The sequence below is a fragment of the Acipenser ruthenus genome, chromosome 18 (assembly GCF_902713425.1).
Source record: "Acipenser ruthenus chromosome 18, fAciRut3.2 maternal haplotype, whole genome shotgun sequence".
Lineage (NCBI taxonomy): Eukaryota > Metazoa > Chordata > Actinopteri > Acipenseriformes > Acipenseridae > Acipenser > Acipenser ruthenus.
In genome coordinates, this window is record NC_081206.1 from 9,516,121 (window position 1) to 9,533,632 (window position 17,512).

The window sequence follows — 17,512 nt, forward strand, 5'->3', positions numbered from 1 at the left end:
TTCACGTTTACGTCTCCTATACGACACTCTATGATGAGGTTGTATGCGTAATAAAATGTCACCCCTCTGATTTTGTTCTTACACCCCCCCCCCCCCCGGTAAAATAATAATACTCTCTGTCCCCCGACGAAGTCCTTCCCTTTATGTATGCTATGTGTAGTGCGCGCATGCTGCGCGCTGAGGTCACTTCCTGGATGGAGCAGCTCCGGTTGATTCTCTTTAGTGTTTGCCCTGTTCGCTTGTTTCTCATCACAACAGCAACATTTAATTAAAAAAAACCTCAAAATAAACCAGAATCAAATAAAAACCCAAGCACCCCAACTCATGGATTAAGGAACATTTAGCTGTGGGACTGAAGGACAAAGAGGTGAGGTCACGACGTTTTTAAATGTTGCATTAGCAGTCACAGTGTGTGGTGCCAGTGTGTCGAGACTCTGAGTCTATGAATCACATACAGTTCATAATCATCATAGACAACCATACATCTGTGTTTGTTTTACCGCTAATAAAATGAAGACGCTGTAATAACCATGTGCTGAAGAAAATAAATATTACTGTGAGGCTAATAAGGGAATAGGTGTGTTTATTATAATTGGTAAAATGTAACCTTACACTGCTGTTGTGTTGTTTTTTACTAAATAGTACAACACGATAACTTGCATAATGTTGATTTACTGCAGAAATTATTTATTGTATTTATTATTTTTATTTTTACGTTGACATGGTTATAAAGCAATGCCATCGTTGTCAATTTCTTGAAAAATCTAGGACCATTCGAGTCATTCATTATTATTGCTAGCTGAAGTTGGAGAGTATGTGTTTATTTCTTATTGTTGCTCAGCATGGATGGTACCTACTTTCATTAAATAATGGGAAATTTTAAACGTCGTGGAATAACTATTCAATTCGGCACAGTGTAGTACAGCAAGGTCTTCAGATTTTCAGTGCAGTGGTTATTTGTCGTAAATATGTCATTGTTTTTAAAAGTGTAATCGGGGGATAGAATTTAAAAACGCCGCTTTTGTGAGTTAACAACGTTTGTGTTTTTAAAATGATTGTCATATCGCAGTTCATTTTAATTTCAGCATACAGGCTTCACTTAACGAGACTAGGCCGCAGCGCCGTGTTGTTGGAAGGCACAGTAAAAACATTTCTTCAGATAAATTAAACTATCTAAAATATGTGTCGTGCGTCGAAATAAATTGGTTTGCTTTTGATTTGCGACTTCCTTTTTTGTCCCGTGGTTGTATGTGAATGCATTCAGCACTTCAATGTTAAATACGGCAGTGTTTTCTCATTTTTAAAATGTTACAGGCTTCTAAACGTTGTTAATCCTTTAATTGAAGCCATTTCAAGTACATGTCACTGAGTTTAAAGTCGGAGGATAAATTGCGTCAAACAGTACGGTAGCAACCTAATCAAAACTCGATACAAACTCTTTTACTTGCTAACAAGCACTAATGGCTTCAATTTTCAAAGTGACATGTAAAACCATGATGACGTTTCTTAAACTGTCAGTGACATTTGTAGTCGGTCTCTGATTTAGTTTTGCTTTTATATATTAGATCTGCGCTTTTGCTTCATCCCACGGTTTAATAGTACAGCAGCTGGGTCTACTGTTAATGGTTCTGAATGGAAGCGATTCTGCATGAGCAAACTGGAATGTCAATGAGCTGGTTCTATGGTACTGGAGCTACTGCTGACACAACATAGGCTAGGTTTAAAATTCTGATTCAAGAACAAGAAGACTCAGTAAATAAGTTCTCAACCTTTTTGGTTGAATAATTTATATTAAAACAAACAGAAAAGCAAATAACTGTGATCTGTATTCAATTGAATACTTTATAAAGGTAAAGTTGCTTTCTTGCATCTACTGGGATCTCAGTTGTATTGTTGGAACATGCTGTGTGTGTGCTTTGAACTCTCTGTGCAGCTAATGGGTTATTAGCTCGGAAATTGCTTATGCAAAAGGATCAAACCTTTTTTTACTTTGGATAAGATGCTCGCACAGTTTCACCTACCAATTCCAGTTTTAAAAGGGTGTGTGGTTAGGATTATTTTTTAAACAAGTCATTCATTACGCATTTCATGTTTAAATTGACTAAAACTAATGTGACAATGTAATATTTCTTGTACAAGTAGTAAGAGAATGACATTATTTTGTTAGTCTCAGTGGACATGCACATTAATAGATAAAGGACTTGCTCGTTATTTCATTTCTAAAACGTCTACATTTATTGACAGTGAATGAACCAGGATAAAGTGCATCAGTTCAAAATAAACTTAGTTTTAAGCATACAGTACTTGGTATGAACACAAGGATATGGTGTTGGTCACAAAATACACATTGCAGAGTGTACGAGAAGATTACAGTCTTCCGAGTGGATCATATCTGAGATCTCAACATTTTTATACCAGTGAGGGAGAAAAAAATGGTTGTGGTCTTTCCTTTTAAGGTCTTAGATTTTAATTAAAAAGCAATTCATGTCCTGATTCCGCCCCCAAGCAGTCATTCGGTTTGGCACTGGCTGCTGTCTCTATGGGCCACAGGCTCTTTCTGATGTTTGGTTATCCAAACTGTATGGTGTGGGGTTTCAACAAGGTAACAGAATTTGGAGTCCCAGTGAAACTGGACAGCTGAGGGATTCCACTTGTCATATAACTGGATTTTACATGAGTGATCATTGTCTTACCTATAGCGTTACTGATCCCTATTTCTTGTGTTTAATATATTTGACTTGAGACTTCATTATCTCGTGTGCTGTTTCAGGAAGAGCTTTGCTGTCTCTCTCAAACCTGCACTGAACCCCCCTCTGCTGTGTGCTGTGAAGCTCTTGAAACTGGAAGCCGAGATGTCCCAAGTTCAGGTCCAGAACTCTTCCCCCGCCCTCCTGTCTGCTGGGAGCCCCATGCAGAGCACTCCTCAGCCTCTGAATCCTGCAGTCTACCAGTCTGTGATGAGTATCCCTTCTGCTTCAGGGCCTCTGCCCTCTGAAAACGCCGGCCATCCTATCAAAAACTCTGCCCTTCCCTCTGCTTCTGCCACTCCCATCAATTCAGCTGCAGGTACTGGTGTCTTTGGGTTTTCTTTTTGTTTTTTGGGAGGAATTTTGATGCTCATGAAACGTTGCTGGTTTGGCAGCACTTTGACCACAGAGCAGAGGATAGCACAAGCAGAGGCAATTTAGCTTCCCCCGAAGACTGCTAAAATTATTTTGAAATTGTAGCAATCCACAAAAAGTAGAGTTAACATCTGGATAATTTGGGCTGATTTACAGTCCCTTCAGTAGCTGATATTTGAATATATGAAGGTTATCTTAAGTGACAAACTACTAGGTTGTTGGGTGACATTTTTATGCAAAGATTTATTGCAGGTTTTGACTTCTCATGTATAATACTATTCATGTGAATATAGAAATTGCTACTCTGGTATTTATATTGGGGGCCCCACATTCCAAAGTTTCCCATAAACATCTTGCTTATCTACTCTTGAAGAAATCGTGTTTGAGCGTGGGCCTGACACGTGTTAAGAAAACACGTGAGACAAATACAAGCGCTTATTTTGCATAAGTGGTTTTACAGTCATGTCAAGCAGTGCCTGTAGTAAAATCATGAAAAAGGGCACACAGTGTGTATTGTAAATGGCATTGCCAGTAAACCAAATAGCATTTTTAGAGACGTAAACCTATCATAAGGGCTTGTGGCTATTAATGCATGGTAACAGATGCATGAAAAGCACAACAACTTGGGCTTATTGACCATAGAGCTCAGAATAGCTGCCAAATGCTGTTCTCTGTGAAAATGCCAGTTACAGGTTGGGTTTTAAGCTCTGAGCAGCCACAGACACACAGAACAGTTCAAAGAAGCTAAGTTTACCCCTTTGAAGTGATTTCCCCTGTGCAAAGAAGCCAGTGGGCCAATCCATATTAATGTTCTATTCGACAAGTTATCAATATCAGGGCCCAAGACTCTGTTAGGATCCCATCACCACAAAAGTCTCGGGCTTGCCATTAGCCTGAAATTCATGGCTTTAGTGTAACAGTTTAATTCCGTAGAAGGACATAGTTACCAGTGGTGGGACTGTCTTTGCATAGCAGTTTGATCCATTCCTTGTTTTACTATGAGTTTAATAAGACACACCTGAGCTTGTGACCTATACACTGTGGATAGTCAAGCTTGTAATAAAATCTGGAATGGGTGAAACTGCGATGCAGTAGGAGTGTTACTGCCATCCCTGAGTTACCATTTATTCATTTACAATAGCTGAACTGATTTCTGCAAAACTGTACTGACCTTGGTTTGTGAAACAGGAGGAAAGTTATCACCTGCAAAGTGCTGATTTGTGATACTGGCCCCGGGGGTCAGAGTTTTATAGTGTACCAAATCTGCTCGGGAACGTATAAATAGTTAGTCTCACGTGGCTCTTTAATTGATTGCCTGCTGGAGGAGATCAAGCATCCACAGAGAGAAGGGGAGAGGGTTCCCTTCACCAGATACATCATAGCCCTGCGTCTTGAACCTGAAATGTATTGGAACAAGGTCAGAGGGTTCATTTGAATTTCCCCGCACCAAATATTAGAATTCCATACCTGCTTAACATTCCCCGCCAAAATGTGCTACTGACCCCCATCCCTTGCAATAATAAATAGTAATTGGTTGGATGTTCTGCCACCTGCTTTTTCAGTTCATCTGATGTTTATGAAACTGTTTCTTACAGTAAAGAACTTTTGTTCTTTTTTTTACAGTTCCTAACATGGCAAACCCCAAAGAGAAAACCCCAATGTGTCTCGTGAATGAGTTAGCCCGTTTTAACAAGATTCAGCCTGAGTACAAACTTTTGAGTGAGCAAGGACCAGCTCACTCCAAGGTAAATCGCTTTTATAATAAAAACTAGACAAAGAGCAGGGTTTTCAGCATAAGGGGTGACATTTTTCTTTCAGAGGACTGAATTGGGTTTTGTTGAACCTACCTTCAAATGTAATTCGCAGTGCTAGGCTCAGATCACACTTCAAGTGGCAGCATGGATTAGGTTTCTGAAAGATGCACTCATGGGCTCTCTTTTCAATCACCCATCTCTATCCTGTTCAATTGGATTGAGATCATTACGTCATTGAAAATTGATCAAGGACTGTTAACTTGACATTAACCAGTTCCTTTTGAGCGCTAAATCATTCTGGGCTGGAATCCAAACCTCCAAGCTGGCATGGCGTTGGTAACACTAAATAGATGTTAATTATAAAAAGATGCCTGTACTGTAAATCCTCTCGACATAAACTAAGCAGTAGCAGTGTATTGAGAACTGTCAGTCTTAGGTTTAATAGGATTTAACAGGCTTATTACAATGCCATATGTTTTGACTTAACTCAGACTTTCTAGTGATACTCCAGAAAGAAATGAACCCTTTGGCATGTGGTTTTGGTGTCAGTGAAACCCCGTGGTTTAAAACAGGCCTGTTTATTAGTATAAGCCATTTATTGCCATTGGAATACACTACACTTTGTGTCCTAATGTGCAGAAGTATCTCTGCATTTGAGAAATTTTTTGGAGCATTAGGCGATAAAATAGTCCCATTTATTCCATTTAAAATTACAGAGTTCATCACACTATTGCAAAGGCACTGAATCTTATCGCAGAACTCCTTCAGCTGTACAAGCAGGGTGTGGAATCAAGCTTTGACAGGGATGGAAATAAGACTTCCATTGCATAGCAGTTTGATCCATTCCTGGTTTTACTATACATTTTTAATGAGAAGCACATGAGGTTGTTACCTATACACTGTGGCTAATCAAGCTCATAGTAAAACCTGCAATGGGTGAAACTGCAATGCAATAGGAATCTTATTTCCATCCCTGCTTTGGTCTCTGCAGTGAAAAATCCCAAAGTAATGTAAACAAACTGAAGGATCAATGACATCCGGGCATGTTACTTCAAGAAGTAGAAGATCAAACTTTGGAATCCTGTATTAAAGCCGACTGCAGGGAGGGGTGTTTTCGTATGAAAGTGAATCTCAGTCACTGCAGTTTCAAAGCACGGGGTTTGGAGGTATGCCTTTAACGCTCCCCCACACCCACAGGTGTTTTCAGTGCGGCTGACTCTGAACGAACATTATTGGGAAGCTGAGGGAACCAGCATTAAGAAGTCTCAGCATGCAGCAGCCGCCAGGGCCCTGGCAGAAACCACGCTCCCAAAGCCCAGTGTCCGCCCCCCTCGCAACACAGGCAAGAATCCAGGTAACCTGGGCAAGTCCTGAGCATGGTGGGGTCCAGAGAACCCCGCGCAGCGATTTCATACCCCAGCAAATAAGAAAAATGGACCAAGATCTAGCTTGCCAACACCCCTGTGGTAAAAAAATAATAATAATCTTAATTTCGATTTGAAACCGTGAATGAAATAGGGAAAACAAGATTAACATTAATTCAAATGAATACATATTTGCTACCATTTGGGACAAGGTACTATATCCATATATATTTATTTGTACTTGAGCCAAAGCATGTTTTAAATATACAGCTCTGATAAGATGGCACCTATAGGAACTTAAGATCTGTGGCTACAGAATTGCCCATCATAAAACAATATATATATTGTTCTCATTCTCATAGCATAGAAATACTGTTCTGTCAGAGGCTAGGTGGTGCAGCAGGCATATTAAGTGGGTTTTTAAATTCCTTTTGTGATCTGTGTAACACAAAACCACCCCATCTTCTGACACAGTTGGGCCACTTTGCTTGAGAGAGGCCCATGACAATGGCAGAAAGGGGCTGCTCAGGTCAGGATTGAGGTGCTCTCTCGCTGGCAGAGCTGTGTGGGGAAGCTTCTGTGGATCATGATGTCTGATTGTATTCAGTTACTGTCCCTCACCTTTCAAGAGCACAAAATTCACCCCCCCAAAAAATGTGATGATTCCCTCTTGGTTTTAATGCTTGCAGAATGATTAAGCTGTAATGTTTAGTCCTGTGCTTTCTTCTACAGACAGCGTGACCCACACAGTGGAGCTAAATGCACTCTGTATGAAACTTGGAAAGAAGCCCACTTACAGGCCCATTGACTCTTATCATGGAATGAGGCCCAACTTCAACTACAATGTTAGGGCCCCTGGCCCCTATCCAAGGTAAGTAATAATACTCACAGTAACACAGAAGACAAAGACTTCAAGTCAACAAATGTCTGATTTTTTTAATGCTTTTTTTTTTTTTCTTAGGGTTGCATGTTTAAAGTTATGAATATATATTTTGTGTACTGTTTGTTTTTAAATGTCTTTTTTCCTTGTTGTCTGTCTAAACTTTACCTGTTTGTTTTTATTCCAGGTACTACTACCCATTCTCCCCAGTAGGGCCAGTGCTGTACCAGATGGAAGTGTCAATTGGGGAGCAGCTGTTCCATGGGAAAGGAAGAACCAGGCAAGCTGCAAAGCACGACGCAGCCGCCAAAGCGCTGAAAGCCCTGCAGAAAGAACCCCTGCTGGAAAAGGATCTCGAGGTGACCGCTCTGGACATTTAATAACCAAACATCATTTCCAGTGTCCCCTTTTCATCTTCTTCACAGAGCCGTAGACTACCACATCGCATAAAATCATTTGCACACACTAAATAATTGAAAAAAAAGAACAGGAAAGTGGGATATGAGCTACCTGGAATAATTGTGCAGTATATCTAAATCCCATTAAGATCAGATCGACAGGGATTATCAAGAGACTGTCCTGTCCCCTGTTTGAATCTCAGTAAGACACTCCAACACACTGAAATCGCCCCTGATAAATGGGGTTTTGTGGAAACACAGAGTTTCAAAAACCAAAGTATTTCCCTTAATATGAGTGGGTACAGAAACAAACTGAAATCAAAAGATGATAATAAAGTTAAATTCAACCACTATGGAAGACGTTGGTAAGGAAGATAAATTTAAGTCACCCATAATGAGTGCACGTTATGTTGCAAGACACAAAAAAGAAAGTAAAGCAGAGAACTCGCTTAGGAAGTCAATATTTTGTTTAGGAGGTCGATAAACTGAAACAATCTTTAAGGAGTAGTGTGCAGAATGAAACATTGTGATATACTCAAAAGAAATAAAAGAATCTGGCTAGTTCAAGAAATTTTTGACCAAATTTAAAATAACTGCAACACCTCCCCCACGGCGTTGAACACGATGTTTATGAAAATATATGTAACCTGGAGGAGATGCTTCTACCAATGGGAATGAATGGTTTTCACTGAGCCAGGTCTCAGTAAGACCAAGAATATCGATATGTTTCAGTGATTATGTCATGTACAGAGAGCGCCTTATTTAAAAGGGAGCGCACATTCAAACAAGCAACAGACATATTATACAAAGATTTGGAAGCGGGTATAACCGAGACAGAATTTAAACAAGGAATATAAACTAAATTTGAGGTAAGTAACCCCCGTGGTGTCAAAACAAACAATATGTTTGCGTTTATACTTTACTATATGTATATTAATGTTATCCGGGGCAGAAAGCACATATCTAGTGCCATGATGGGTGCTGTAGTTCCTGTTTAGCAAACCCAGTGCTTTACAAAGTTTAGAAACATCGGAGGGAATCTTCTGCGCAGCCCCCCTCCATAGAGGAAGGAAACTGTGCAGGGAATAGCATCTTTAAACAAACATTAAAAAAGAAAAGAAAAAAAATAATAAACTTTTAAGTCCATTTAAAAAAAGCATGGCAGAAGGGCAGTCAAGCAAATACAGCTGGGCACAGTTTTGTAAAAGCAAGCACCAAGGCGCAGCAGTGCAAGCCCAGACAGGCAAGCGGGCAACCAAGCACAGCAGCCACCAGTCAGCAGAGCAGACGCAACAGGCAGGGCAGGCAAACAAACAGAGCACACAGGCAAGTAAGCCCGCAGCCAAACATATAGACGGAGAGCCGAGGAAAGAGCAGGCAACCAGCGGGGAACAGGCAGGCGGCCATGTACTCTCCCCAGCAACTTTAGCCATCAGCGGAAAGGCGGCAGGACACAAAAGCACAAAACAAGCAGGACAGGGCAAATATGTGATAATAAAATCAACTCAAGTCAAATAAAAATAAAACGTCTTCTAAAATACATAAAAGAAAACATAAAAACTGAGAGAGAAGTGGCAGCCACAATGCGCTCAGTATCTCACTGGAAATTCTCACCGGGACCAATGTGTATTTTCTAGATTATAAGATCAAATGTTGTGTGCTTTAGACAACACCATTTATTACAGATTTTGCTTTTGTGAGAGAGATCTTTGGTATACACTGTCTTTGTTTTAGTGTGCTGTATCAGTGGCTGTTGAAACTCTGCTAAACATTGTTGTAGAGCCCTGGAGTGCTTCCAGTTTAGTGCAAACCACCCCGTTCAGGTTAAGAACACAGGAAACTATGAACATGTAGTGTAATAGACATTCAATTACAAAATTACACATGCCTCTCTTGAATATAAAGTAAAAAAAAAATTAATAATTTGTAAATGTTTACTGTAATCTAGGCAGTTGAGCTCTTTTGTAAAAGTAAAAAAACTGTGGCCTTTATCTTTAGATATCTTTGATTTAAAGTTTTCAAATTGAAGCCCAGAAAATAAGTTCAAATGTGTAACTCAAAGCGACAGCTACTTCTGCCCTCAGAAATAGCTGAAAGTTATTGTTCAAGTGTAAAGGCACCTTGTGTTAACAGTAGGTGGTGTTTTTTTGTTTGTTTTGGATTTCAGGTCAATGGGGAAGAATCTTCTAATGAGAACCTCAACAAATCTGAAATCAGCCAAGTATTTGAAATTGCACTGAAGAGGAACATGCCTGTGAACTTTGAGGTGAGTGGCAGGAGCTACTCATCGGTGTCGCCATTTCAGACAAACTATTAAAACCACTTCATACTTTATTTTAAAAAAGCTGGTATCTGCACATCGATTGCTGCTCATAAGTTTTGAGGACATTCTGCACAACTGTTGCAGAGGACACCGGGCCTAAACCTTGTGTTGCCTGATTTCAATTGTAAGTACATTACGAGAGGCCGGTTAGTGTCTTCTGCACTCAGTTTTTGTAAATACAGTCACTGTGTTTCTATGTCTTCCAGCACTCGCTGTTTGGTTGTGTTACCCATCTAGACCACTTGTGCCCCAGTATCCCATATGCTGTCCTGGGCATTGTTTTCAGGGCCCCTAGTGGCAATCCCTGTTGCCACCTTTGGGTTTTTCAAAAGTTTAGGTGGAAACATTTTAGAAGAGCTGTTTCAGAGACAGCATTAAAATCAAACCGTGCCACGCTTTTCCAAAGTTTATCTGTCATTTCCTCTTAGGTGTTGCGAGAGACTGGCCCCCCACACATGAAGAGCTTTGTAATGAAAGTATCTGTAGGAAACTTTTCTGGGGATGGGGAAGGCAAGAGCAAAAAGATTGCCAAGAAGAACGCTGCCGCTGCTGTGCTGGAGGAGCTGAGGAAACTCTCTCCGCTCCCCATTGTGGAGAAAGTACAACCCCGCATTAAAAAGAAAACCAGGTCAATAGTCAAGGTAATACGAGCCTGCAGGAATAACGTGCTGGCTGCTCTGTGACATGCAGCATTCCATTCAAGTTGCACCTATCGCTGATGTGCTTATAAAGTCAGCTGACCACTGTGGAACAAACATTCCGTAGATGTGAGGGATCAAATCTTTCAGTGGTGTGTGTTTTAGTGAAAACGTTACATTCTGATCTCCATTTTGTGTTCTTTTCAATGGGAAAATGCAATAACACTTATGAAATGTGTCCAATTAACTTTATGGCCAACTAACTGTAGCCAGCAATCCTAGTAGTCTGTCTCTGAGGGTGCAACACATTTGATATTTTATACTACACAGAATGTCTTTCCTGTGATTGAGTGATAAATAATTTGCTTTTCCTAGTCTGTAGATTTTTGCTAAAGAGAATCCTCAAGCTCAGTAGTGATAAACTAGTTTCATGCTTTTATGTTTGCCAGTGCTGGAACTGGCTGAGACTGTAGTCCTGTTCCCTTTTGATTCCAGCTGCAGACTAGCCCAGAATATGGGCAGGGAATGAACCCCATCAGCCGACTAGCTCAGATCCAGCAAGCCAAGAAAGAGAAAGAACCTGAGTACAGCCTGGTCACAGAAAGGGGGCTTCCTCGGCGCAGGGAGTTCATCATGCAGGTCAGGAAGACAATGCTGCTTTTATTGTTTATTATTATCCTTTATACACAAGTGTGGTTGGAACTGACATTTCTGAGATGGATCTAGAGCAGTGGTGAGGTCCAAACAAATATGTTCCCCCTAACATCCTAGTTGCTATTTATCTTGTCTATTCTGAATATCAATTATTTTCTTTGCCTATTATTTATTATTATTATTATTATTTGTTTATTTAGCAGATGCCTTTATCCAAAGCGACTTACAGGGACTAATATGTATAACAGTAACATGTGCTCAGTTGCAATGACATGCTTCCCTAAAGAAATGTTTTTAAAGCTGGCAATGAATTTGGTACGGACATTCACTAAAAGTGTCCACGACCAATCATGTTTAAAGAAACCCAGTGTCTTGCATTGCTAATGTTAAAGATCATCACTGACACTTAAAACGCATGGCAAAACTATGCAAACGGATAGTCTTATATGGCTATCAGAGCCATACAATTCTAGATTACATAAAAGTGGGCATGTGAGCCCACATTTTGGTGTTAACAAAGACTTGATTCACCCCCCTTTGTCTCAGGTTCAAATTTGCGAACAAACCGCAGAAGGGATGGGTCCCAACAAGAAGGTAGCTAAACGCAATGCAGCTGAGAAGATGTTGGAGCTAATGGGATTTAAAGTGCCTCAGCCACAGCCCACAAAACCTGCGCTCAAAAATGACGAAAAGGTGAAAAGTGCTCCAATAGAATATATTGTTTATACTGTGTGCATTAATCTGGGTAGCAATTTGATTTGGGGTTTGGAAACTAAGCAGATCACTCAACTCTGCTAGATATGTCTATTTTCAGTGTGTGTCAAATCCAGCAGGAGTGAAGTGTGGATATCATAGTTCAGCTAATAGAAATCTACTGGGAGAATGTACACGTTCTGAGATACAGGCCTCATATTGGACCTGTGAACACTGTGGTCCTATATAGCAGTATCACATCTTGGTGGTGGCTCTGTTTGAGAGAGGTTTATTTCAAGAGTGTGTGCTGTTTCTGTGCTAGGTTCCAGTGAAGAAACCTGGAGATGGAAGAAAAGTGACCTTCTTTGAGCCAGGCTCTGTTGAGGACAGAGCTAGAGGTGGGTGAGAGGGGCTCTGTTCTCAGTTTTTATTTTTTATTTTTTTACTTTCCTGTGTTTAAAATGGGACAAAGTCGGTCAAATCTGTAACCACCAATGAAATTACTGCAATAACTACAGTACTTTTTCAAAAAAAAAACTTTTTAAGAAATCAGGTGCAATTTCCAGAACACTTATGAAAAGCATGAGGATCTAAGTATCTAAATAGGTGAAAATGACTCTCGTGTGGGCACTGTGGGTATTATTATTATTATTATTATTATTATTTTATTTATTTTTTTTCTTCCTTGCAGGTAACAAAGAGGATGACTTCCGGATGCCATACATGAGCCACCAACAGCTTCCAGCTGGGATCTTGCCTATGGTCCCTGAAGTGGCCCAGGCAGTTGGGGTCAGCCAAGTACATCACACCAAAGACTACAGCCGCCCCCCAATCAACCCGGCCAAGGCCACCATCACAGCAATGATGGCCAGGGAGCTCCTGTATGGGGGCACCTCTCCTACTGCTGAGACCTTACTGAAGAGCAACAACAACCTGGTGCACCTTCCACACGGGCCGCTCACCCGGCCCTCCGAACAGCTCGACTTCCTGACCAAAGTGCAGGGGCTGCAGGTACTGGAACTGAGCCCTTCAGGGGCTTGCTGGTTATCGGCATTCAAAAAATCAATTGAATCCTGATTGATTTGTCTCAATCAGAGCAGTCATTCTGCAACACTGGATTGTGTAAAATCCATCAAGTTAAAATACTTTGTACAGCGATTTAAACACTGTACAATGGCTTTTGTCATGGCAGTCGAACCAAGTTGACAGACATGGGACACGAGTTTACTGTTTCAATTTAAATAAGATTTCTACTACTGATGCTGTAGAATCGGTTGAAGTGAACACACAAATGTAGTCGTAACCAATTAAGGCGCATGGCTGCCTTTCAGACAGGATGCAGAGTGCTGTTGGGCCTGATCTTTGCTTTCTGTAGGATTTAATATGTTTTGTCGGCAACAAGAATTGGCTTAAGAGATCAAAAATGGCCATCTAGCATGAAATTACTTTGTTTTAAACCAAATGTACTTATGTTGTCAGACAGTTTTCCTTTTTATATAGTTAAGATTTTAAAAAAGACATTTTATTTAGTTAAAAAAAATGATGCTGACGAGAGGAACAGAAAATAAATAACTGGTGTTAACATTGTAGCAAAAGCTTTGTCAATGAAGACCATGTAATGTACTTCTAATTAAATAAATGAGTACTTCAGCCCGGTCAGTGGTTGACTTTCTGGTTGAAAGTGCCTCAGTTACCTGCCCCTGGTGTCCAACACTGCATCACTGTCAAAGCGCATTGACTCTTGTTGTCAATTTACAACGTCTTGGTCATTTGATTTATTGTTCACACAGCGAGTGTGTGTAATTGTTACTTTATTTGGCTGCAAGTGAAGCACAGGATAATTTTGTGTTTTATACAGGCAGATGAATAAAAATGCAATAAGAGCTTTCCCTTGTTTTCCAGGTCGAGTATAAAGACTTTCCTAAAAACAACAAGAACGAATTTGTGTCTCTGATAAACTGCTCTTCCCAGCCACCGCTGATCAGCCATGGAATAGGAAAGGATGTGGAGTCCTGCCATGATATGGTAAGGGCTAGTCTTAGAAAGGGAACTAGGCTTGTGTCTTGTGATCAGATATTGAAGAAGGCTGTTTCAAATGCAACTTTATTCCGAGAGCACTGATTATTTCATGTCTAGGAGGTTGAGTATATCAATCTGCGATAAGCTATAGCTGGAATTGTTAGTGCATTTTACAGCACCAGCAGCAATTATTTTTAGGGGTAATCCTGGGCTAACTGCAGTTAGGTATAGACCTTGCTATGCATTATAATGGTGGGGTATAGGTTGATCAAGTCAACGGTTAGGCTAGTCAGATTTTGTTTGCCAAAGTAAACAAAGAACAAAGCAATGTCTATTTTATTTTTTATAAAAGATCGGTTAGTTTTCAGTCCATCTGCCTTAGAACAGAGTTTTTAAAGCAAACTCTTATTCTTAGTCCACTGTAGATGTAATAACGTTTTTTTGGCAGGGTGTTTTTATTATCTAAGTAGCACATTGTTTTACACTTTCACTGTAAGTACACTCTTCTTTTACAGGCTGCTCTTAATATACTGAAGTTGCTGTCAGAGCTGGACCAACAAACTCATGACAGATCTGGAAACGGACCAATTTCTGTGTGAGTGCCTTTTTGTGTTACAGTGGGTTCCGTGGAAAACTTCCCTGGCACCACGGCACACTGCGGTCCCTCGAGGCACGGCACACTATACCACAGTTCTCATTATTATTATTCCTAAACAAGATGATCTCTGCTTGGGATTTGTTTAATACTCCCCTCCCACTCTTGGGTACTGTATTAACAAACATAGGCCACTGTATTTTTAAAATTAATTTGTTGATCGATAATGAGACTACTAAAGCAGAAAAACCCATATTAAAAAAAACAACTTTCCACTGTCCATATTAAATAGTGCTATAAAATGTATTTAAAAAACAAAAAACATTTCTGCTCATATTAAATCTTATTTAAAAATAAGTTTGAATTAGTAGTTTGTGGTAAGATTTGAGTATATAAATAACACACACATGTTTATTCTGGCAAATATTTGGGCTTTTTTCTTGGTTACTCCATTCCCAACAACACACAATACAAAACAATACTGGCATATGTTATCGACTGTTTTATTTGGGTCATTGGTGCAACATTTAATACAAAAGATGGAATTGTTTGGCCCATATAAATGCTGCTCGTTATTTTGCTCAGAAAAAAATACTTTTAACAGGTAATTTGGACTGTGGTTACATACACTGACAAGATTTAAATTATCGTGCATAGTCTATTTATATTTGACCTGAAGCAAAGAGCTAGTGTATCTATCCGGTCATGTCTCTGAAGGAACCTCCCCCAGGTAAGGAGGCTGTCCGGCTCTTACCCACTCCCCAGATAGACAAATGAACCAGCAGTATATTGAACCAAGGTTTTCAGTTAGATCATACTTGCTTGTTTACTTTTTAATGACAAGGGGAGCCTACATGCACTGTAATATTTTGAAGATGGTGGTTCCATTATTGTTTTATTTTCTGTAGCTATCAGGCTACTGGTTTTTAAAGCTTTTTTTTTTTTTTGTTACTCATAAGGGATATGATGAGATTTAACTGACCAGTTTGATAAATCTTACATAACTCCAAGGGAATTTTAGCTGTAGGGACACAAGCTCCCCCAAGTCCCCTTAAACCACATTGCCTCTATGCCTTATGAAGGGGTCACTTATTAAAATGATTGCAGCGAACAAAATAATTCCATAAATAATACCTGCTGTGTACTTCCATTCGTTGTATAGGTCTCTGATGTGCAGTTCTGAAAGAAAACTAGTGTTTTCATGTAAAACATTAAATCTGGTACTGCACTTGATAAAAGAAATCTGCATTGCACATGCTTGGTCAATTCACCTGGTTGGTGAAATTGTCCCCACCCTTTCAAAGGCTTCTTTCCTGTCATTAACCAACCAGCTGCTTCCTCTAATGAATGACATGCTTTCAGCCAGTAACAAGCTTTAACCCATGTCATGCTGAGGTCAAATGACTCAAAGTTCAGGTGCAACTGAAAAAAGGCATAGCAACTAAGGACTTCCTTTCATCTAAAGTAGCAAAGTATATCACTAATGAAAATACATGTATGCTAGAACACATTTCTTTTAAAACTACACATTTTAGACTAATGTATTTCTTAGCAGACGCCCTTATCCAGAGTGACTTAGAGTTGTTACAAAATATCACAGTACAAAATATCACAGTACAAAGTATCGCATTACAAAACATCACATGGTAAAGTATTGCATTTCAGAATATCGCATTACAGAATATCACATCACAGGTAAGAGCAGTTGCAAAGTACAATAAAATCAGTAGCGAAAGGTCTAATGTAGCAAATGGAAGTTCAAAGCAGGTAATACCTGAAATTATTGTGTTAGCTGCAGTTACTTTAAAGGCATTGCCTCTTGGAGTACAGGGACAGTCACGCGATCGTGACCTAGGGAGGAACATGGGCTGGGGATGGGGAAAAATATTTCCTAAATTTCTGTTACCCTTTATTTGTAGATGTGGAAAACAAGAAATGGAAAGTGACCGTCTTCTTAAACAGGCTAACTCTAACCCCATGGGACAAACACTGGATGGCACCGCGTGAACGGCTTTTGTCTTGAGAAGGGAGGGGGAAAAAAAGCACCAGAGAAAATCAGAGGCTTACTGTTTATGTAACTCAACTGTTTTAGAGGGCTACAGCTAATGAGCCACTGTAGTATCTAAATCATCACAGTTGCTAATCTTTTTTTAAATGTTCAGTTAAACAACTTGGATTAAAAAAAAGTTTTGTTTTTTTTTCTCAGTGTTTAATTGCATACATTTAGTTGTTTTTTTTCTAGAAATTTTAGTTGATTCAAAGATTAGCTAAATCATATCCAAGTATGTGGTTTGGGTTCTACAGTAAATGTTTTACAGCGAGTTTTGAAGAGACTTTTTTTTTTTTTTTAATAAAGTTCGATTTAAGTGTATTAGAATAACATAATTTTTGTTAATCTCTAAATCAGTTTTTAACCCCAAGGTTAGTCTTCAAGGAGGGGGTGTTCTTTTGTTGAATTGGCAGTGAGTAAGGTTCTCATACTTCAATGCTGGATATGATAAAGCTAAAATAAAAAAAAAAAAAGCAATTGATTTTCCTTGAGTGCTTTAAGAAAAAATGTTTAACTACATCTCCATGTAGGGCTGAAAAAGTTTTTGTGAATTGTAATGTTTGTGTTGTCATGTGTTTGTTGCTTGCAGCAATGCAGGTGACAAAGTTTCTATTGCATACGGTCCAAGCACGATACCTTCCTGCAGCGTTCTTGTAATGCTTCAACTTGTCATTGTTAACCATAAACTTTTTTCTCCCCATGGAATGTAAGTAAAACCTGTGTGCTTTTATGCACCAAATAAAAAAAAAAAAATTGTTCTGCTTTTCTTTTTTCTTTCACACATTGTGTATAGTTATCTGAACACCACTTGATTTAAGCAAATTATAAAGTTGTAGATTTTAGAAGGATTGATGTGCCAGTAGTTCTTCAGTAGTTAATAATTTGGAACTCGACAACAAAAAAAGTAAAGCCGTGTTTTTTGTTGTTAACTGAAGACTGCAGATCTGAGCAGTTACAATTGAAATACATCAACCACTTTGTAGCGTTAATTCCATGACAATCTAATGTTATTCCCTGATGCT

The 17,512-nt window shown here is 39.4% G+C and overlaps 1 protein-coding gene across 4 annotated transcripts; it reads left to right on the plus strand.

Annotated features, from left to right (window-relative positions):
- The first annotated feature begins 155 nt into the window (after positions 1 to 155).
- LOC117423566 (double-stranded RNA-binding protein Staufen homolog 1-like) lies at positions 156 to 17,248 on the plus strand. 4 transcript variants are annotated; one of them, XM_058991179.1, is made up of 15 exons: positions 156 to 367; positions 2,771 to 3,066; positions 4,746 to 4,867; positions 6,074 to 6,218; positions 6,973 to 7,111; positions 7,308 to 7,479; positions 9,686 to 9,784; positions 10,270 to 10,482; positions 10,975 to 11,118; positions 11,680 to 11,826; positions 12,149 to 12,224; positions 12,518 to 12,837; positions 13,729 to 13,851; positions 14,361 to 14,440; positions 16,360 to 17,248. In XM_058991179.1, exons 2-15 carry the CDS (start codon positions 2,853 to 2,855, stop codon positions 16,445 to 16,447), a joined length of 2,082 nt encoding a protein of 693 aa, XP_058847162.1. In that variant the 5' UTR covers positions 156 to 367; positions 2,771 to 2,852; the 3' UTR covers positions 16,448 to 17,248. The 4 variants fall into 4 exon arrangements, with proteins under 4 accessions (XP_058847162.1, XP_058847161.1, XP_058847163.1 ...); XM_058991178.1 differs by having other exon boundaries at positions 157 to 367; positions 6,074 to 6,230; XM_058991180.1 differs by lacking the exon at positions 11,680 to 11,826 and having other exon boundaries at positions 157 to 367; positions 6,074 to 6,230.
- The last annotated feature ends 264 nt before the right edge of the window (positions 17,249 to 17,512 follow it).

What these genes read in the sequence shown, in the direction of transcription:
- LOC117423566 (XM_058991178.1), top strand. Translation starts at nt 2,853, where the DNA reads ATGTCCCAAGTTCAGGTCCAGAACTCTTCCCCCGCCCTCCTGTCTGCT. An exon ending in TGCTGGAAAAGGATCTCGAG is followed by an intron (nt 7,480 to 9,685) that starts GTGACCGCTCTG and finishes TTTGGATTTCAG; the next exon opens with GTCAATGGGGAAGAATCTTC. An exon ending in TGTTGAGGACAGAGCTAGAG is followed by an intron (nt 12,225 to 12,517) that starts GTGGGTGAGAGG and finishes TCTTCCTTGCAG; the next exon opens with GTAACAAAGAGGATGACTTC.